At 39.2% G+C, this 21,812-nt stretch overlaps 1 protein-coding gene across 7 annotated transcripts in view; it reads left to right on the top strand.

Moving 5' to 3' along the window:
- The window catches only part of ZNF644 (zinc finger protein 644), a 74,876-nt gene extending 57,976 nt beyond the window's left edge, over positions 1-16,900 (top strand). For 6 of the 7 annotated variants that reach the window (XM_052665928.1, XM_052665925.1, XM_052665929.1 and 3 more), the window contains 5 exons: positions 303-858; positions 1,061-1,666; positions 4,225-4,347; positions 11,721-11,823; positions 12,284-16,900. In XM_052665928.1, coding sequence (XP_052521888.1) covers positions 303-858; positions 1,061-1,666; positions 4,225-4,347; positions 11,721-11,823; positions 12,284-12,476 — 1,581 coding nt within the window. In that variant the 3' untranslated portion in view covers positions 12,477-16,900. The remainder of the gene's footprint in view (positions 1-302; positions 859-1,060; positions 1,667-4,224; positions 4,348-11,720; positions 11,824-12,283) is intronic. The other variant, XM_052665931.1, reaches the window with a different exon arrangement.
- Positions 16,901-21,812: the final 4,912 nt, after the last annotated feature.

Raw genomic sequence — 21,812 nt, 5'->3', positions numbered from 1 at the left:
AATTATTTATGTAGATCTAAATGTGAAAACTACAATGATTAAAAAATATACTGATTGTTACTGTTTACGTTTAAGAGTCCGTCTCTGTGAGTTCTTTACATTTATTTTCTCCATCAAGTAGCATCCATAATAATTTTTTGTCATGGATTCAGGTAATCTTAATTGCAAAGGAGCAGAAGGCTATAAAGATAATAAGCATGTAGCTGTAGTAAGAGTGGTTAAGGAGGGATGGCACTTTTACAGGAAATGGTTTGGATTGCTTTTCAGATTTTCTGCATAAAATGGCTGTTGTTGTTTTACAGAGACTTAACTCTGCTGAAAAAAAAGACAGCTATGAAACAGAGGATGAAAGTTCATGGGATAATGCTGAACTGTGTGATTACACAACGCGGTCTGTGGAGGATGAATCTTACAGTGATATTAATCAGGAGCATGTAAGCCTATTCCCTATATTCAAAGGTAAAATGGAAGATCATGAAGCTGGTGATAAATCTTCACTTAGTTATGAGCAGAATGATGGCTTTTATTTTGAGTATTATGAAGATGCTGAGAGTAGTAACTTCCTGCATGATTTGCATGATGCACAGAATTTAGAAAATGTAGGATCAGCGTTGCCAAAGCATAATTCAGTTTTCCATTGGACTGATTTGTCACTTGAAAAGAAGTCCTGCCCATACTGCCCAGCAACCTTTGAAACAGGTGTTGGATTGTCCAACCACGTCAGAGGACATCTTCACAGAGCTGGATTAAGCTATGAAGCCCGTCATGTTGTTTCACCAGAACAGATAGCAACAAGTGACAAAATGCAACATTTTAAAAGAACTGGAACAGGAACTCCTGTTAAACGTGTTAGAAAAGGTATGTGTTTTTTAAATTTGTTTATTGTTGTTGTTGTTTTTTTTTTAAGTTTTGGTGTAGAGGGGACAAAGTGCACTAAATTGAGCACTAAGCAAAACTTGCTTTATTTTGTTGTAAAGCCTCTCTTCGTCCTTGTGATTTGCTATTGTAATATTTAACAGTACATAATTGTCAAAATACATGAAAATTATTTTCTTTGTAGCAATTGAGAAATCTGAAACTTCCTCTGAGCACACGTGTCAGCTCTGCGGAGGCTGGTTTGATACTAAAATTGGATTGTCAAATCATGTGCGAGGACACCTGAAGAGGCTTGGCAAAACCAAGTGGGATGCACACAAGTCTCCGATCTGTGTTTTGAATGAAATGATGCAAAATGAAGAGAAGTATGAAAAAATACTAAAGGCTTTGAATAGTCGCCGTGTTATTCCCAGACCCTTTGTTGCTCAGAAATTTGCATCAAATGATGACTTTTTATCTCAGAATGTTATACCTCTCGAAGCATACCATAATGGCCTAAAGACTGAAGATATATCTGTGTCTGCATCAGAGGAAGAAGGGCTGAGTTTCCTAAATGAATGTGATGAAACAAAGGCAGTACTACATAATGAAAAAAAAAATCAGTCACTTACACTGATAGAACTTCTGAAAAATAAAAGGTTAGGAGAAGAAAGGAGTCCTGGTATTTCTTCTCAAAAGATTCATAATCAAACTGCGAGAAAGAGGTTTGTTCAGAAATGTGTTCTTCCATTAAATGAAGACAGTCCATTGATGTATCAGCCACAAAAAATGGACTTGACTATGCAGTCAGGTAAGAAGGTGTTTCTCGCTGTCTTCACAGCATTTCCAAACGAATGTTTTAATTCACAGAAAATGTAAAGTGCAGAGGATTTTATTTTGGAATTTGTTTATTTAATTCTTGTTTCATTTCCAGAGGACCTTGACTGCGAGAGGTAGTGCAAGAAATTTTTCTTGTGTGCTTTTTCTTAAGTGAATATTCAGTACTGAGGGCTTTTGGCACAGAATGTAGTACCTGTTCTGTGTATGGTTGGGCTTACAGTTTCAAAGTGGGCATAAAACGAGCCTCAAAAAGGAAGAAGACAGATCCTGCAGTAACCATATGTCGAAGTGTCCGGGCATATATGGTAGACTTAACAGTTCTGAGATGTTTGGGCTTGTGACCCTGTTTCTGGGCTTTAAAACTGCTGGTTTGAGAATCACATCTTTTAAATCTTGGAGGTTTGTGCAAAACAGCATTTGCTCAAACTGACAGAACTGTCGATGCCATTATTAGCACATAGTGTTTTAAATTGATTAATCTCTCTTAACTAATTTTGATGTTTTTAGGCAAACATGCTCTTACACCATAGATTAATTATTGTTTGTTTTAAAATTGTGGCTGCTCTGAGAAACTGGTGCTTTCTTAAGGTCTGTCTGTCCTGAGTGAAGATGTGTGTTAGCTGTAGCCAGTAGAGTTCTGATAGGCAGCATCGGACTGATAGGGACGAAGATGTTCCCTGCACTGAGACTTGTGCTGATGAGGCAATTCTGTGATCAACTTTCTAGTTACTCTATTACTACTGCTACTTAGAAAGCAGTTTTTTTGGAGCTATGTTTTTAACCTACTTGTCAGGTAAGAGTTGTTTCTTGTCTCGGGAAATTGTAGTAGAATTCTTTTGAGTGTGTATACAGAGCTTGCGTTTACCTGTTTCTTGTTGGAGCACCACCTTATGGTGCTGCAAGATTCTTTAAGCTGAGGAGAAGGTTCGTAGTTTTATACTCATGACTTTTGGTTCTGTTGGTTTTCTCATCAGTACCCAGTGCAGGTTAGTAAAATTGACAGTGCCTTGTACTTTTTTTCACCTCTATTCTTGTCTGCCCTTAAAGAAATAAGAAGCCCAGTGTGCTCAAAAGATCTTTTAAGGGACTATTGAAAGTGTGGCAATCAATTTCTTAGAGTGGCTTTCTAAAATGACAGGTGGAACAGAATTATGTTCAATGTCATGTGGATGTGTGTGGTTGTTGTTAAAGAAAGGGTACTTTATACTGGAAGGTGTGTCTTCGACAGGCTTAATTATTTGAAAAACTGTGCTAGAGGAGAAGCTTGCTAAAAACAGACACATTTTATTGCTGTCTGTTTAATGTTTATTGCTGAGTGCTGGATAGCAGGCAGCACCTGCTTGGTTGCGATGAACGATCAGGGTAAAATAAACATGTGCTTATATAATACTAACAGTTATGTACGGGGCCCTATAATTATCTGTGGCTGAGGTAACAGTTTGACAACTAACGATCGCACTGTGCCAGTTGAGTTGGTGAGAAAGTATTTAGCATCAAGTTGAAGTCCTCAATTCTTCCTAAAATGGCAAACGTTTCTAATCCCATTTTTAGTTTTCAAAAAGCTTTGTGGTTTTTTCTTTTTTGTTGTTGTTGTTATTTGTTTTCTGAACCAACCAGACCTTCTATAACTTACCTGAAAAAAAACTGCACATCTTCTGTGTGCTGCTGGAGAATAAGACTCCTTCCTTTGTGCAAGCAGAAGCATTCTTTCTGAGTAGATTGGGCTTTTTTAATCTGTTCTAATAATAATTTATTAATAGAGAATTGGAAACAGTATCTTTAGTAAAATGAGGGGAGAACATTATGGTAAAGTTGAGCAGGGGAGAAGTAATAATGCTTTCTTTGTCTGGTAAATGAGGGGTTCAGTATTGTTGCACTTTCACTGTTTTCCTGTGATAAAAGCATGCTCCTTTGTTGGTTATTTAGCACGGAGATTTTAGCAAAGATCTTTGAATCATTAACTTTCATTATTGGTGACGTATCTAAAGTAATGAACAGAATATGCACTGAACAAAATGTTTTGTCTAACAGATGTTCAGTTATGTGCTTTACCACCTTTCTCTCTAAGCCTTCAACAGTAGCCTAATTTAGTATTGAGCCTTTTTGTCTTATGGGTAAAACACTTAATTACCACTTTGTCAACCAGACTTTTAAAATTCTCTTTATTGGAAATGTTACAAGCTCTGAAATTTCTCAACAGTACTGTGCTATTCAAATTGCAGGATTGTGTTTGGGGAATAGAGCTTCGTGATATGGAGATCTGTAGGAATTTGTTAGCAGCCTGATGCAGAGTAGCCTAATGGGTTCAAGTTGCCTTCCTTCTGTTCTTTTCAAATAACAAGGTTTGGCTTAAAGCACTACGTGGAAAGCTAATGACGGTTAACTTCGATCCTTCTAATATACTAAACAATTGCATCTATGCAGTGAATATATTTAAAACCATCTCTATTACAGAAAACCTTTTACAACGCTTTGAGAATTTCATTTTTTGAAGAGAGAACTGGATTATAGTTTTCTTTTGAATGATAGGTATGCCTGTGAAGCTTAGAACGTGTGTGCATTGCAATACGACGTTTACAAGTGCTGTTAGCCTGTCCAACCACTTACGCGCTTATGCACGAAAGAAGAGTGCTGGACTTTTGACTGGGACAGGTATGTTTTGTTACAGATGTAAAAGCAAGTCTGTCTATGATACATTTTCCTCATCAGACTGGACAAAAGCATATGTTAATTCAAAATAATTTTGAAGCTTCCGTTGATAAAGAATTTATTTGCCATAAAACTTCAGCAACTTGTAAACACAGATATGTTGCTGTTGTCCACTCTCATGTCTGATTTTCATTCTTACTCATTTATTTTGGATCCAACACTTAAGGTATGTGTAAGCAAAACTAAGAGATGTTCACTCAAAATTCATTCTCCCACGATATCACAATTTCCAAACCAACTAGTTGACCATCTAATAAAGTCTTTATAAGTACGTCAACAATTAAAAACATTAAGAAATAATTACATTACATATAACTACTAAGAATACTGTGGCTAAAAAACGGAAGAACCAAGTAATTTTCCGACTTGTGTATCTCTACCAACATAGTACATGTAGCTGTTTTCATTTTTTGTTTGGTTTACAAACCAATCATGGAGTGATAGACAATAGAGTGAGTGTGGTACAGCACTTGGCACTGCTGTTAATGCTTTTTTTTTTTTAATTAAAACACGTGTTTATTGAAAATCGTCTAGTATTCTGTATTTTGTCTCATTTCCAGAGACATGCAGTTTTCTTGGCTATAGGCAGATTCCTGAGTTTACTTGGAGTATTGCTTAGATCAGTGGGATTTTGTATGGTCAGTGGCAAGTTGGGGAGCAAACATGGAATATAGTGAAGAAAACTTAGACAGATTTAAAACAATGAAGTAATTCAGAAGTGCAGCAAGCAGTTGCCTGTATTGATAAGCACAGGCATTTACATAATGCTGAAAAAATATGTAATTCCATTTTTTATCTGTAGATGCGATTTGTTATGCTAGGTATATAAACAGGCTTTCTCTGTGGCAGGCTGAATAACATTTAAGTGTATTTTACACACGGAGCCTGTGGATGCCAGGTCTTGTTATACATAATGATATAATAAAGTAGATTTAGAATGAAAACAGTTGCACTAATATCCATTGTGTATGAGAATGATTTTAGTGATTCTGAAAGTTTTCATTTTTACGTGGTAAAAAGATGGTGATAGTAGACTTCTTATACCACTGCTGTCATAGAATCATAGAACCATAGAATTGCTCAGGTTAGAAAAGACCTTAAAGATCATTGAGTCCAACCACAACCTAACCATACTACCCTTACTAACAATCCTCTGCTAAATCACGTCCCTGAGCATCACATCCAAGCAGTTTTCAAACACATCCAGGGATGTGTTTCAGCCCCCTCCCTAGGGAGCCTGTTACAGTGCTTAACAACCATTTCTGTAAAGGGAGTTTTTCCTGATATCCAACCTACACTTACCCTGGTGCCAACTTAAGGCCATTTCCCCTCGTTCTGTCAGGTACTAGCCCTATGGTGAGTTATTTTGCTTCTATACCTATTGGTAAATATAACTGTATTTAAATTGCTCATTAAAATCTATCAGTTATTAAATGAAGGAGACGCTGAAACAAAGAAAATAGTACACAGAGCCTAGAGAAGCTCCTTTCACCTCAGCTAAATAGGAAATGTGGAAGCAGCTTCGGAGGTTTTTTGTTGTGTTGTGTTGTGGTTGTTGGGTTTTTTGTTATTGGTGGTGTTTTTTTTAAGGAACAGTTTGCAAGCTAATAATATAAGCAGTTGATGCCTTCTTTTTAAGAACTTAAGCCTCCTGGGTCTTGTATCATCGAGACTAGAAGTTTGTTTACAATGAAGTTAGAAAGAAAATTTAACAACAAAAACCAAAAACTTGCTTCTAATCTTAGAAGGCAGAGCTGATCTACGTTAATAGCCTGTGCCATGCACATAAGGGCATTTCACTGAAAATGGTGGCTTAAGAGAGACTTAAGTTATAGCTATAGTATTATGCAACCAATGCACATGTGCTCATTTAGTAGTTACCATTAAAAACTTTGCACAGTTACAAAAGTTATAAAGTTTGTTCGTTGACTCTTCATTTGAGCAAGCTCAGTGTAAACCTATTAGACCGGATAATACAATTTTAAGCTTTTTTTTTTCCTGATACTGCACAGTACACTGGAAGTTTTGCTAGGAAGAGGACAGCTTTACAGGATTTCACTAGCACGTATTGATTTAAAACTTTGCTGAATGTTGTGCTTGGGCAGATGTCGGTTTATCTTTTGAAAAATAGTTGTGGCTGAGAGCCACTTGTAGACATCTTCTGCTTGGCTTCAGCTTGGAACTCTTATGGAGACAATGACAATACATTTATACAGGTTTCTTCTTCAGTTTTCATGAGATGATCTTCTAAAGCATACAGAACTGCCATGAAGAAATCTTATTAGTTGCTTATCATAGAATCACAGAATGGCCTGAGTTGAAAAGGACCTCAGAGATCATCGGTTTCAACTCCCCTGCCATGGGCAGGGTCACCATATTTATCTTAGTTTCTTGCGGTCATTAAATAAGTGTGTGCAAACACACACTAGTTCTTTTATTATTTGGTAACTGTTATGGGAGCTATCTAGGTGTTACTGTTTAGTAAAAGCAGTACAGTAAGCTGTACAAGTCACCTAAGTGAGAGCTGTCCCAGGCCTACATTACTGTATGCACCAGTCTACTCAATTTTTCAATTTGTCTGCGTGTTTTCAGTAGATGGTTATCATATTGCTTTTCTAGCAGATGCCCATTTTCTTCAGAATCAGCATTTTTTTCATGTGGTCAAATGTTACAAGTTCCATTTTTTTAAATGCAACTTGACATTTTTAGTTATAACTGAAATAGCTGCATGATTGTACATTTTGAGAATAGGCTCAGGAGAAAAACATTCAGAAGTGGAACTTTCTAGGCTGTTGGCTGTTCAAAATTAGTGTTCATTATTAAGCTTAATTTGTGCTTAACTGCTGCATAGCAAGTGCTTCACTGAGTTCGTTTTTACAGTTACTGGCTTTTGTATTAGGGGTTGCATGATGGTCTGTCTTCTCAAAAGCGTGTATCAAACTGACTTATCAAACAGACCTGTGCAAAATCTTCTAAATGCATCCTTCCCTTCTTGGTACAGTTGTATATCCAGCTTCCTTTCTTTTCTTTTTACCAGGCTTCTCTTCTTACTTAAAATCTCCTACTTCTGTCTTGCAGCTTGGCTTTTTACATATTCTCTTTTTCTTACTCTGTCCACCTACTTAATCTCTTCTTAACAGCTGTAATTTCTGGGAGTCATCACTCTCTTCTTTGCTCTCTGCTTCTGTAGATGGAGGATACTTTCCCAGAAGTTTGGGAGAGAACAATAATATACAAGTAAGGACTTTGTCTTGGAGCCAGCAGTATGGCTGAGGTAGTGATTTCTGTGGTCACCACCTTTCCAAATAGTTTCTAATATTGCAGTTGTAGCTTCAGGGAGTTTGCTGTATAAGTGTGTGCAACCACAGCAGGGATCAGAGATCTGCTGGATTTGCATGTCTTTATTTGATGCTGATCAGCCAGCAGAGTGGGCTGAATTTAGCATTGCATAAAATCCTTCAGAGAGCCAAATTATTGGAGTATTTTATATATATATATATATGCAAAAAAATTCTGAATTTCTTTTGCATTGTACTTTGCAATAATGATGAGACAAGGTAAAAAAAAAAAAAAGATTGAATTTGACTAATTAGTGAATAAATACACAAGAGGGATGTTTTTCTAACTTGGCAGTGTTTTTAAATGGTTAGAGTCACTTATGTATGCAGTTATTCAACTTGTGTCACATTTTATGACAAAAGTCATGAAGTCTTGATAAAGACAGGGCTTTGGTCTGCTGAAAAGAAAGGTGTTCCACTCTGGAGGGCATTAAGAGGTGGAGCACACAGGTTAGCATAGGTGTGTTTTAATTTTGAGACTCAGACCAAAGATCATGGATTTAAGGATCCCCAGTTGTGGCGTTTGTAATACATATTGTCCTAGATGTGCTGATTATAACCTCCTGTCACCATCTACTTGTCAGTCTTTCTTGATAAACTATCACAGATACAATAGTTTTTTATACGCAGTCTTTTGACATAGCATGTGTTTTTCTAAACATTGTGATCAAATTGGACTTGAGTGCCTCAAGAAGTTCACCCCAATGTTTGGTTATCTTCCTTAGTTTTACATGAGTTTTCTCTCTGTCATGCTGTGTCAGTTTTGATGAAGTGGTACAACTTGTCTTTCACAAAAGGCTTTTGGAAGCAGCAGGTGGCCAAACGTGAAAGAAGGAGGCTTCCTTCAAAGAGAACTGGTTCTTTATGGAGAAAGGCCCATAATTACAAAGGTTAATAGTTTTGGGAGCTGTCTTTGCCACAAAGTAGGCATGATTACAGGTAGCTCCTCCATCTTTTTGGCGATTTGCTGCAAGTACGGTCTGAATTTCCATTGCTAGAACTGCATTGTCTTTGGTCTCTTCCTGAGAGTGCTAAAAATGCTTTCTGCTGAGATCATGCTTTGTTTTACAGTAAAGGTATCCAAAGAGTTTTGTTCAGAACATGCTTTGTTACAGACGAAACAATAGTATGTCTTATTTGATGCTTGCAAAGGCTTGTGGGCATCATACCAGCAGTGTGTAAGCAGATGTGACATGTAACTTCATTTAAAGTCGTTACTCTCTAGATAGGCAAAAATGGAATTAATGTGACAGCTCCTGGTGTGTGTCCTTGATAACTGGTGTTGGATTTGCAGTTTTCAATGAAGTTTACCCAGGTCTTACTCTTTTTCACCATTTTTGCTTCATTGCTTCAGTAAGATAACTTGAAAATATACTTGTGTTGCTTTGCACCTTCTAAAATGTAAAGAAATATATTCACTTGGTCATAAGACAAAAGTAACAAAAATAACCCTTGCAGAACACAGATTTACTGTCCTTAGTATTTTTTGTGTTTTTTAACAGCAGCTTCTTGCTGGGCATATGTTCTATGTCCAATCCTAGCTAAATTATTCAAAGAATGCATTGAGTGATCTGATTATTGTTTTTCTTGAAGTTTCATTATATTTTCTGGTCTTCGTTTTGTATTTTCTCTGTCTAGAATGTCTGTTGTAAATGATTCAGAGATGTCCATATGTCTGTTTTGCTTTGTTTTTTGTGGGGTTTTTTAAGTCGTTCTTGGGAAAATATACCTTTCACAGAAGTAGTAACTACTTCTCCTGGTGTATTATGATTGCCTGTTTACCCATGTTGCTGTCCATTTGATTTCATAGTAGTTCAGAGAGTTTTTTTTTCCTAGAATATACAAATGCTTAAAACTATTTGGGAGCTCTGTTACAGAAAACCAAATAAGAAGGTGAAGACTCTGAAATGCTTGGGATGTGTGTGAGTAGAATCAAATTTCTTGATGAGAATGAGTGTCTTAAGTTTGCCAATCTGAAGGAAACAAGCTAGTTCTTGTTTCAAATGCCTGTGGGCTTTTCTAGGTGGAGCCTCCTGTCTGCTGCTTTTTGCTCATTTGTATCAACTGACATCAGGTGCGACTCCTGGATGCCTTTGCATTCAAAGAAAATGACGACTTATAACTGTTTCCTTCACATGACATTTTGCAAAATCAGCAGTGGCAAAGCTTTTGCTGTAACAACTGCTTCAGATAAGTCTTCCCTCATGCAAGTAATTCTCTTGAGAGAATCAGCCTCTAGGTTTCAGTATTTTCTGTGCTTACATTTCTGGTGCTGTTGTTACAGGTGTTGCAGCATGTGACATATTTATACTACTCAGTAGTTCCTAGAGCATTAAAGATAGTGATTTAAGTTCTTAATTATCTAAAGGATATCTTTTTTATGAGAACATAAAACAGTAAGGACCCCTTACCTGTTCACTTTTTCAGAAGTTATCTTGGCCATTTCTCTCTCACTGGCTTTATATTGAGACTGCTTTCCTTGGTACTGTCAGAAAAAAAAACAAAAACACTGTTGAGGCTTATCTTCGTAATGGTGGCTTCACCCAGAATCTGAAAGAACTTTCCTTAGGTTGGTGTCTCCTCCTTTTCTACTTGTCTGCAGTCTGATTTGTTCTCTGGTTCCTTCAAACCTCCAAAAATCATTCATTTTTTTTCGAAGTACTGTGAGAATCTTCAGTCTGGGGATGGAAATGGGAAGTGCTCGCTGTGTCTGCAAGTTTAAGGTTTAGCTACAGGGTAAAAGCCATGTTTGGGAGGTGCTCTTTTGGAAGGCATAAGAAGAATGACGGATGCAATTGAGCCTGTTTGTATGTTCTTTAAATCAGCATGTTTTGCCTCCACAGATGACGTCTTATGCTTCAGGATACTAAGCTTTTCTGTTTTCTGTTACACGAGTCAGAACTTAGGCAAGTTTAACAGCTTTTGAATTCCACTGTTAAGATGTCTCAGTAGCATAGCATATGCCTTTTTAGTATCAATATCACTCATTACTGTCCTTCATATTTCTGTGTAGTTTTAGTATATCTTGTTTTTGGGATATAGTATAGCTAGTTAACACTTATCAGTCCCGAACTGCTTGTCTTTCTTGAGCCTTATCAGTTATTTTCATCATACCAATATTAACTCAGTTTAATGCCCTCATCCTCCTACTTTGGATACATACTAGAATCTCCAGGTTTTGTTGTAGATTCCCGTGGCATCTGTTTATGGAAGGTGTAAACTTTTTAATGCAAATTGAACCTGTTTGCTATGTGTTTTCAGATAACACACATTACTTTCATAAATGGTTTCAAACAGACTGAACTTAAAAAGATGGCCTTGCCATCCCTGTTGGTCGTTCTAATACCATCTTCTACTGTAGAGGATCAATACATGAGTTTTGCAGGATGCATTATGGTTCAGACAGGAGTGAGGAGGAAGTTCCATTTGAAGTTGATCCGTAGCATATAAAAGGAAAAAGTTTTTGCTTCGTTGAAAGTAAATGACGTGTTGCATTCAAACTAGAAATTCTTCATTGCGTTAGCTGAAAGCTACAATTTTGTGAAGATGCAACCTGCTTGAACATGAGTGGTCTTACAACGTTCCTTGAATTACAGAACAATTTTCACATTTTGTCAGTGTTTTTTGAATGAAAGGGTATTTCCAATGGTGCTTTGTTTTTGTATAATTCCAGAAGTTAGCAGGTGCCTGCTGGTACTAAAACAACAGTTTAATGCTAAATGTCAATTATCTAGTCTTTCAAACTGCAAGTGCTGTGCTTAAAGAAAGGTGGAGGTGGGGAGGAAGGCATTAGATGTTTCACCAGCACATTTCTTAGAGCATGTTACAATTGTTTTGTAATGTAGCTATAACTAAACATACAATAACAAGGAGGTAGATATCTTTTCACCACTTCTATAGGGAATACTCACTGAATATCTCTGGTTTAACACTGTCTGAAATACTGCTTTTTACATATGGAAATTTCTCTCTTCTTAGCTTTGGACTGTAAGCAAAAGAAGTCAAGGTCAAGATCTGGAAGCAAGAAAAAAATGCTGCCATTACCTCATAGTGCTGATGAAGTTTACATACTCAGATGCAGGTACATAGGGTTATTTTAATTGAAAGACTGTGTTCTTACGAGCTTGCTTACTTTAGTTGTAGGAATATTTAAGATTACATTCTGTAAAGTTTGTGACGCTGGATAAGATGAGGGGGAAAGCAGTTGGTTATTTTCATTAATTTGGAGAAGATAATTTGAATCAATCATACTTAGTTGTTAAATTGCCAGCTCCCATTTCTCCAGCTAAAATCTTATTGGCCATTTTGAGTAATAATCTGTTCTTCAAAAGAAACCCTAAGAGGATCAGATTGTTACTCCTAGTATTACAAACATAACTTGTATGAACTGCAGAGAATTGTGTTTGTGGTTACTACTTAGTTACTAACATTTTCAACTAAATATATGGAGAGGCAGACTTGAAGAAAATTAGGGCTTTGTTTGCATAATGTTTGAGCAGTGCTAGATATATCTTGATGGAACAATTTTAATATTTGCATAGGTTTTGTGGTCTGGTCTTTCGAGGACCTTTGTCTGTGCAAGAAGACTGGATAAAGCACTTGCAGCGACACATTGTCAACGCAAATCTTCCACGGACTGGAGCTGGCATGGTTGAAGTCACATCGCTACTTAAAAAACCTGCTTCGATTACTGAAACTTCATTTTCTTTACTGATGGCAGAAGCAGCATCATAGAACAAGAACACATTTTCAATTTGAATTGGGTGTAAATTTGAAATACTTTGTCATTTTTTTTAATAAATTGTTACACTAAATTATGTTTATAAATCCTAAAGGCAAAAATAGAGGAAGTGGATTACAATAACATCAAAATAAATTGAATACTTAACAGTTGCAGTAAGTAGTCTTTATATTTTATATAGGGTGGAAGATGTGTTTTTAAGGTTTATTATGTTTTTGTCAGTTACTGTGTTCACTATCAATACAAGACCATTACATGTATGGCAGCCATTTTTAAATCGTTGCACATGGGTACTAAAAGACAGATTTTAATAAAACAAAGAAACCACGTTCTCTGCAGTGTTACCCAAATCAAGGCTCTGTTTATTCCAAAAAAAAAAAAAAAAAAAATTACATAGTAAAATAAGATATTATATTTTGTTTGTATGTATGTAGTGTTTTGTATAATATCAAGAACTGCTAATAACAATTTACTCAACTTTAGGGCATTAAATACCATGTTACTTCATAGTTCAAGAGACTGTTTCATTCAAATAGGGCAATTAGTACTCTTCTATCTAGGTGTGTAAGTGTTTTTTTTAAATCACATGAGGCTTTTTGTACTAAAAAGTGGAGGGAAACTTGTCTAAACAAATTTCTAAGATAAATATGTACATAATACTGGAAATTTGTGGTAAGGAAATATTCTTTACTTCAGTTGCATTTCTCACTGACAATAAAGTGGTGCATCCATGCTACCTCCTACTTGTCAACAAAGATGGTATTTACCCTTATGTTTTTGTATCATAGTAGATTCAATCCAACTTTCTTTATTACAAAGCATCTTTTTGTTAACAAGTTTGTTCTTTATGACGATTTACTTAAAGTCTGACTTGCTTACAGAAGTTTGCCTCTCTACTATTTTATTTAACACTGTAGAAATGTACTAATAAGCATTGCTCACTACACGGTTAGAGTAGACTTTTCATTTATAATTCTGTTTAAAAGGTTGATCATTTTAGAAAATTTGAACACAGGTTGAAATGTTTCTACATATGAAGAGAATGTTTACAACTTAAATTTTAGAGCTTGTTTTGGATGTGATTATATGTATGAAAACTGTAACACTATGCTCATGCTAAGGACCTACTTACAGAATTACTGAAATAAATGTGCTGTGAGGATGGAAATATGGTGCAGGTGTCTTGGTCATGCTGAATTGTGTTTGTTCATTCAAACTGTCTTTGAAACATGATTTTTGTTTAAATCATAAGTCAGATTCCTCTACAAATCAATTTTGTATGCAAATAACATTTCATTTTACTCATGTAGGGTAACAAATACTGTAGTTAAGCCAAGGATATGCATTGATATTTTCCTTATATGTAAATAAAGTTAAAAGCAGTTAAAGCAAGAGGAGTATTTTGGTAGAGTATATACATACCTCACTGCCAGTGAAATTGCTTTCCTATGGTATATCTCCTTACCAGAAAAATCTCTAAATAAAAAAGGTTTAAAGAAAATCTAAATGTCTATAATGTGAAGCATTTATTTACATTGTGTGAATTAAGTTTGTGAAATGGATTTGTCTTGCTTGAAATTAAAATATTCTCATTATCTTAAGTAAAAATAAGTTTACTTGCAATAAAATGACTTGTTCAGACACGTTACATTTGGTTGGTGGAAAATGTGAATGATGTTGATCTGCCTCTACGTGTGCAGTTAACACACAGGGTTTGTTAACGTTCTGATAAAACAGATGAACCAAAAACAAGCAGTTGTGGGGGATGGAGTCCTGAGACAAGGCCGTCCTCTGTCTGGCAGGGTTATCATTTGGTTAATGCTGTCGGGTGTGTTGCTGTACACGTTCCTACTGGTAACATAAACTTCATTGTCCAAATGTATTCCTACTGTTTTGTTTTGTTTTTTAACCTGGAAAACACCCATCAGTCCATCTAAAGGCCAGAAATAAAAATTGCTTCAGAGATCTTAGGAAAGATAAACAGAGTGTTGAAGTGTATTGCAGACATATTATGTGTATACAGACTGACTAAAAAATTCTGAATTTGTATATAATTGTGGGATTTTTTTTATATGATGTGAAAATTACGTATTTACAGCAACATGTTGGAGCGGAGAGAAGCGATCAGATCATCTTGAATGTTTGTAATGCTTTAATTGAGTGGTTGTTTACTCATGTCACCAAAAAGGGTGCCTTAGAGCACCAGATTCTGTTGCTGTTTAACATGAAAAGTTCAATTAAGTGCAAATTATATTTATCTAGAATCTTTATAAGGGAAAGCCATACCGTGCAGAATTTAGCATTTGGAGAAAAAAAAAGAAAAAAGAAAAAAAAAAAAAACCCTGTCTAGATTTATAATAATAAATCTAGTTAAATTTATTTAGTTCCTTCAGCCGCAGTAGTGAACACCAAAAATATAAGGCTGTGTCTGAAGTTGAGAAAGCTCTAGTCCTGGCTGGTTTCCAAAATGACGTTCTCTGGTTAGGAGCTGCTGCTTTCATTGGCAGGCTTTGGGTGTGTGTTGGAGCTGCCTGAGTGCTTAGCTGTGTGGTTTTTGTCGATGTTCCTGCCCTGCTTACATCAGATCCTTGCTATAATATGGTTTTGAAATATAACCTGGAAGTTCTCTGATTAGTGGTTTCATTGCATATAAAGCTGATGGACTGAATGATCAAAAAGTGCACAAGCTTTCTTTAGCTTATAGGTCTCAGATGGGGCTGTTTGGTTTCTGTTGCTTGGAATTAAACATCTTTTGTCAATACTGACTGGGAGATAGAAGCTCACCTTTCCAGAGTTACACAGGTTCTAATAGAATAGGTGGAGTTCATTAAATCAGTCACTTTATTGTACAGATCTCGTGTTTTGAGATCTGTGTGGCACGCTTAGACCTTGGCATCAGTGAGGGAGTCTCACTGTCTTGGGTGTACTGCTGGGTTAGAGAAGCTCTATGGCAGTCTGCTGAAGAGCAGGACGTCTGGAATTGCACGTATAAGCGCAGGTGTGACTTGGCTCACCTTGGCTGTATTGCTTCAGGCTAAAGACTGCAGTTGTTTAGTCATACTTGGTAGTGGTCAGTTGGCTTTGGTTCCTCATTGCAGTCTTCAGGAGTTGTACTCCTCTTCCAGCACCTACCCTACCTTCTGGTAAAGCTCCTGTAAGTAGGAGCTTTTGGAAAATTGTGAGAAGTGTCAGAATACTCAAGCCAGGAAACCAGAGGTCCAGCTCCACACTTTGTAAGATGATTGCCTGTGTATTCAGTCCCAGTGCTTTTCCAAGTCATCCTTAAAAATAATAATAGAATAAGCTCTATTTGCATTCCTTGAAAGAGATTTCTGCAAGACTTTGGAAATGTGCTTTTCAGGTGCATGTGGTAATCACTGCCAAGTGATGGTGTGGTAAGGCTGTACGTGTGGAAAACATCCCTGGGCACTTAGCTCCTTCTGGCCATGTGCTGCTTCGCATGGATCGTGCGGCTTGTGCTGTTAGATGGTTGGCACCCATGCGCCAAGGCAGCCCAGCCCTGCGTGCTGGTGGAACTTCTGCTGGCTCAGGGTCACCTTGCCCTGGCAGTGGTGTCAGGGCTGGACTGAGGCTTCTTCTTGATGCGAGGAAAAGCGTACTGAGACAGTAGCTACCAGGGAAGGGAAGAGGGAGCATGAAAGGTGCCAAAGAGAGGGATTTTAACAATTGGCATTCTTGTCCTGAGCCAGATGTTTTATGTTTGGAGTCCTACATTTTCAGCCATGCTCAGGAAAATCAAGGTCTGAGGTAAGTGCTTCACAGGAAGAACATGGATTGTGAATTGGGCTCAGAGGCGTGCATACACGTGAGGCTTGGAAAGGCCAGCTTTACAGGGCTGTTCCTACAGAGCTGTTGTGAAACAAATGCTTTCTCTGAGCTCATCCCACATTATCCTACAAGTCAGTAATACTTTAAAGGGGCTATTCATTAATTCAGTCTTTGACCTGATCTGGAAAATCTACAGGGAAAAAAATGGCTGCAAGTATGTGGAAAAAAATGACAGTAAATAACAAGTACTTATTTTTTAATAAATTGTAATGTCTGTGAAAGGAGCCTCCTCACTTAAGTACTACAGTTGGCAGACTTTTCCAAGTTTTTACCACAGTAGTTAGTGGCCTGGATGCTTAACCACTAGTTTCCTATTCCAAAAATCAGTTCACGTAGTCCTGATTCCATTTAGAGAAAAAAAAAAAAAAAGAAAAGAAAAAAAAAAGGCATCTATTTAGAACAGTACTTATTAAAAAGGTCGACTGCATCGTGAGTTCAGGTATTTCAATCTGCGTGCTTTGTAGGTGCTGTTGCCTGATAACGTGGGTAGCAATTTCAATGTAATGGAAACGTTTTGGCCAGAGCGCCAGGTCTGTAATCTCTTGCAATAAAATGTTCCTTTCTAACACTGCAGGCTTCTTGGTGTTCTTCCCCTTGCCCTGAGGTGAGCATGCACAGCATGCTTCTGCTAAGCCACCCTAACCTGGGTCTGCTTCCCTGAGCAGCTGAGCAGCGAGGCAAGGAGATCGTCCGCTGGCTGTAGCCTGAAATGCCGACAGGTGAGGCAGGAGCTGGTGTTTGTGTATTGGTCTTGGATGCCAGGAACAAGGGTTGGTGGTGGAGGGAGCATCACCAGAGCTGGGTGCCAAGAATAAATCTGAATCTAATACAAATAATGGGTGCTGTCACCTGTGGATACCCTCCCTAGTTGTTCTGTGAAGTCCAGGTAAGCGCTGCTGGCTGTCCTAACGCCGGCTGGCCTGCCTCTCTGAAAGGGCTGCTCGTGTCTAACTCTGAAGAGGTGGGGCTTACACGTTAAGTAATGACTATAATACCTTTCATGTCAGAGACCCACACCATGAAACCCATGATTTTCCTCATGCCTGTTCCTCCATATCAATAGTCTGCTACTTAAAGTCTGTTGAGTGCTCCCAACCTCTGTGCACTTAAACATCTGATATACTCTTAAGTTGGAGCAGCTGTGAATCACATCTGTAGTTCCCTGAGGTCACCCACCAGACCCTTCATGTTACCTTCATTCCTACTTTGTTCTCCTAGTTTTTTGTTTATGTCCTTGTTTTCTTTTTCCTTTCTTTGTTTCTTGTTTTCAGGACTTTACCGCAGGCCACGCTGTTGAGGTTTTTTGGGGCAAGCCGTACATTGGTGTGAACACACACAAAGTGCTGCTCAGCATTCTCACGTGTGTCTAATGGTCCACTTTCTGATGCATTCCACAGGGAGGTGTAGTTGGACCCAAGGGGAAATTGGACATTTAAAAGTGACTAGAAATGATACTATGCACAGCAGAAACCCAAACTTGTGAAGTTCGGACCTGCTGAAGGCCCTGAAGGTCTCTAATGTTTGGTATTGCACACTCAGCGCCATGTTTCTGTTTTGCCTGCATACAGGTGAGATGTTGCCTTTTTGTTTTTTAACTCCTGGCAGCCTTTCCAAAGACAATTTTGAGAATATGGAACATTTGCATGAATGATTTTTGTGAACAAGCAACTGGTTAGCTTCTGTCAGCAAAGGGAAATGGATATTTGCTAAAGGCTGGCAAAGACATTGCAGATCTTAGTTTTATTGATAAATGATGAGTATGGTAGGTAAGAATTTCTTAGGAAATTAAGCTGTGATTTCAGTTGTATGTGTGCAAGCATCTCAGCAGTATGTGAGCAACAGCACCCCGTGTGCACACAGTGTTAGCTGCAGGCAAGCAGCAATCTGAGGCTCCTGTAACCTGCATGATGGCATAGCTGATGTGTAATTTAACGAATGATGGGGAGAAGAGGGGGAAGACTTGGTTTTCCATTGCCCCTCTTGTGTTTGTATTGAACAATTATTAGTAATTACTACAGTGTTTGCTTATCTGGTTATCTCTCAGATGTCAGACATTGTCAGTACCCAAGCAGGCTGTTTCCCTCAGCATGTGATGTACAACTGCTGCCCTGGTCTCAGAATGCTGAGGCACTGGCACAGGTTGCTCCAACATGTGGTGGGTGCACCATCTCTGGAGACGCTCAAGGTCTGGTTGGATGGGGTTCTGAGCACCTCATCAAGTGTAGGGGAGTTGGACCAGATGGCCGTTAAGAGTCCCTTCCAACTCAGACGATTCAATGATTGAAATCCCTATACATTTGAAGTAGAGCTGGTTCTGGAGCTAGGAAGCAGAGCACCAAAGCTGGGACCGAGGGGCAGAGGCTGAGTGCTGGAACCAGGCAGAGCTGGGCCCTGCTCCTCCCCTTTAAGTTCTCATTGGAATCCCCACAACCTCTCCTGGTTGTGACTGGCAAGAGGAGAGCATGTCTGCTGCCACAAACACTGCTCAGAAATGGCTGCCACAGTGTAGTGACGTGCCCTTCCCTTGGGCTGAGCTGCTGGGGAGTTGCTGCTGGAGAGTAAGAAGCATGAGGTGCAGGGCTTTTGATGAACAGACACAGCTGACACCTGGCATCTACTGGAAAGATATGTTGGTACTTCAGGACTGTGTGTTGTGTAAACAAATAGTATGAGCAATTAACTGCACCTGGGAAAGGCTGAGCAGTGCGTCTGAAGCTGGGTAAATGAGAGGAGACCTGAGGAACTTGTTGTCTCTCACAAAATAAATAAATGAATGAATGAATAGCAGTGTATGCTATAGACTGGGAAATGAAAGCCAGAAAAGTGGTGCAGGCAGTCAGCCATGTGCTGCACCCAGCGGTTTCCTCCAGATAGAGCCATGTCAGGCTGGGCGGTGCAGACACAGGCTCTGTCCGCCAGGCACAAAGCAACAACTTCAGAGAAAAGAAAGAGCAGGAATTGACCAGTAAGGCATCTGCTGTGCTCTGCAAGAAACCTTACAGAGGAATTTATGGAGCAGATGGGCATGGAGTGCTCACAGCCTTCTGTGCCTGGACCTTTTTCTAAACAGATACCAGCAAACGCATCGTAGGAATCCCTCACTGAGACTCTTGGGTGATGTGAGAACATCAGAGAGGCCTGCTAGAGGGAGTTCTGGAGCCCGCAATGAAATCATCACAGATATGAGCAAAGCACAACAAAAGGCTTGTCCCTGCTACCGAGGTAGCATTTGTTCACCTTATTCACATTATAAGAGACCAGGATGAGATGTCATTAGAGCACCTGGTGCTCTGAGGAAGGCTGAATTAAGAATGCCCCATGTGGGGTTAGAATTAGGGAGTTCTTAAGAGGGATTTTCACTGGCCCATAGAAGCACTAACACCTTATGCTTCCCTGCAGCTGCAGTTTCAGCTCTAACTCCAGTGACTCTGGGGTTTTTAAGTGGCTTTGGATACTGGGCTGCACATTTGAAGTCCCTTCCTGGTAATGCAAATAAATAAAAACAACCAGATGGAATTTAGACTGAGCAGTGGCGAAGCAGCAGCACGAACAATGCGGCGGACTGGTTGGCAGTTCTGGAGAGACATGGTAGCTGTCATGGGATTGTCATCAGCTGGTCCTGCGTCATGATTTAACTCCTGTGTGAGGACAGGTTCAGAAGATTTACTGCATTTACAGCATTTGAGACTATTAGCTGTCAAGAGGAAGATGCCCTAAATTACACAGTATGCAGAGCATGGGAGCATGGTAGGAGAACGATGTTACTGGCATATGAGAATAAAAAGGCCCGAAGCCCTGCTTTGTTATTCTGTAAATATGCTGTGCCAGAGGCCCTTGCAGAGCAGTGGGAGCACAGGGGTTTAATGCTCCTCACAGAGCAGTGCTCCTCGCGCTCGGGCGAGCGAGGACTCTTCACAGCAATGGCTTTGCTCAGGGAGTCCCCCGAGGGTCTGCAAGAAAGAGTGATCAGATGCTGAGAGATGATAGAGCTCTGCTCAGCCATCAGAGTTTGCCCATAAGCAGTGCCAGACAGTGTACTTACCTTCTAGGAAAAAAAAAATTACAATAATTGGATAAACTAGAACGTTTTTTTTTTAATAGAAATGCATAGTAGGAAATAATTTTAAATATTAGTGATTAAAACAATGAAGATAACTTAGAAATTAACAAAAAATGGTACTATTGAAATATCAGATTTTCCAAATAAAAAAAAAAAAAAAAAAAAAAATCTCCATTGCTTTCATTTCTGACATGAAAGCAGTGTGAGAGCTGCTGCTGTGCAGAGCTCTGGTTGGGCGGTCGGCTCTGCACTCACTGCTGGGCAGCTCGGTGCTGGGCTGAAGCCCGCTGCTCCTGAGCTGCTTGTGCTTAGAAGGGACCGAGAGGGTAACAAAAAGGAGTAACTGCATATTAAGGAACTCCTCTTAGCATCTGAGTCTCCTAATATCACCAAAAATATACAACAGGCAAAAGCAGATTGGGGGAATAACTGAGATTGCAGTAAAGTGTGGTTTAGGAAGGTGGGAAGAGATTTAGGTTTAGAGAAATATAGCATTTATCTGAGCCAAAGGACTGGTTTACCTCCATTGCTCGTTTACTGAGGAAAAAAACCCGCGTTGTGATACGTGCCCAGGAAGGAGGGCTCCATCTGTGCCTTAGGGGATTGGTGGGCACGTTTGGAACCACCTGGACCATGTGGAGGAGGATGCACTGTGAGCTCTGCCATGTGCCCAGGCACCGGGTGCCTGCTGGGAAGTGGAGCCACCGGGAGACTGAGGGGAGCTACCCCAGCTCTGTGCCAGCAGCTGCAGGGCTGCGTGCCCCCGGGCAGCGAGGGGCTGAGCGCAGATTTCCCATGTCCCGGGTCAGTGCCCTAATTGCTGGGTTAGCAGACAAAAGAGGAATGACAGCAGCTGTGGTGAATCCAACCTCTTGTTTCCTTGGTGGGTTTTTTGTTTATTTCTTTTGATAATTTTATTTTTCTGTTGCAAGTGCCCCACATGCAGTGTTTTGGCTGAAACAAAGCACCTTCTTCAATGCAAAACATACACAGGTTTTTTTGTTCTATCAAAGAAAACCAGGAAGTGTAATTTCACTGTTTCATTTAGTGGATCTGAATGTGCTTTTGTGTTTGTTTGTTTTTGTTATTTGTTTGTTTGTTTCATTCAATTGCTCTACGGAGAATCAATCATTTGCACAAACATAATTGTGAATGTTAGTAACCACCATTTGGGCTTTCCCAGAGGATGGCCTGGGTCTCTGGGCAGTGCCCTCCTTCCTTTTATACCCTTTACTGAACCCTGGGTCAGCTGATCCCGCAGCAAATACCTTTGGTAGTGTGGTAAATAACCACCCAGGGAGCACCGGGCTTTTGTACAAGCCTTCCAGTGGCCCTTGTTGGCAAGTGCTTGCAGGGGAACTGTGTTCACGTGCTTCCTTTGTGGCCGGACGAGGCAGCAGCCTGGCTCAGTGGATGAGGA

Source organism: Tympanuchus pallidicinctus, unplaced genomic scaffold, assembly GCF_026119805.1.
Source record: "Tympanuchus pallidicinctus isolate F22 unplaced genomic scaffold, pur_lepc_1.0 scaffold7, whole genome shotgun sequence".
NCBI lineage: Eukaryota > Metazoa > Chordata > Aves > Galliformes > Phasianidae > Tympanuchus > Tympanuchus pallidicinctus.
Note: the sequence above shows the minus strand (reverse complement) of the source record. Positions and strands in the feature narration are given on the sequence as shown.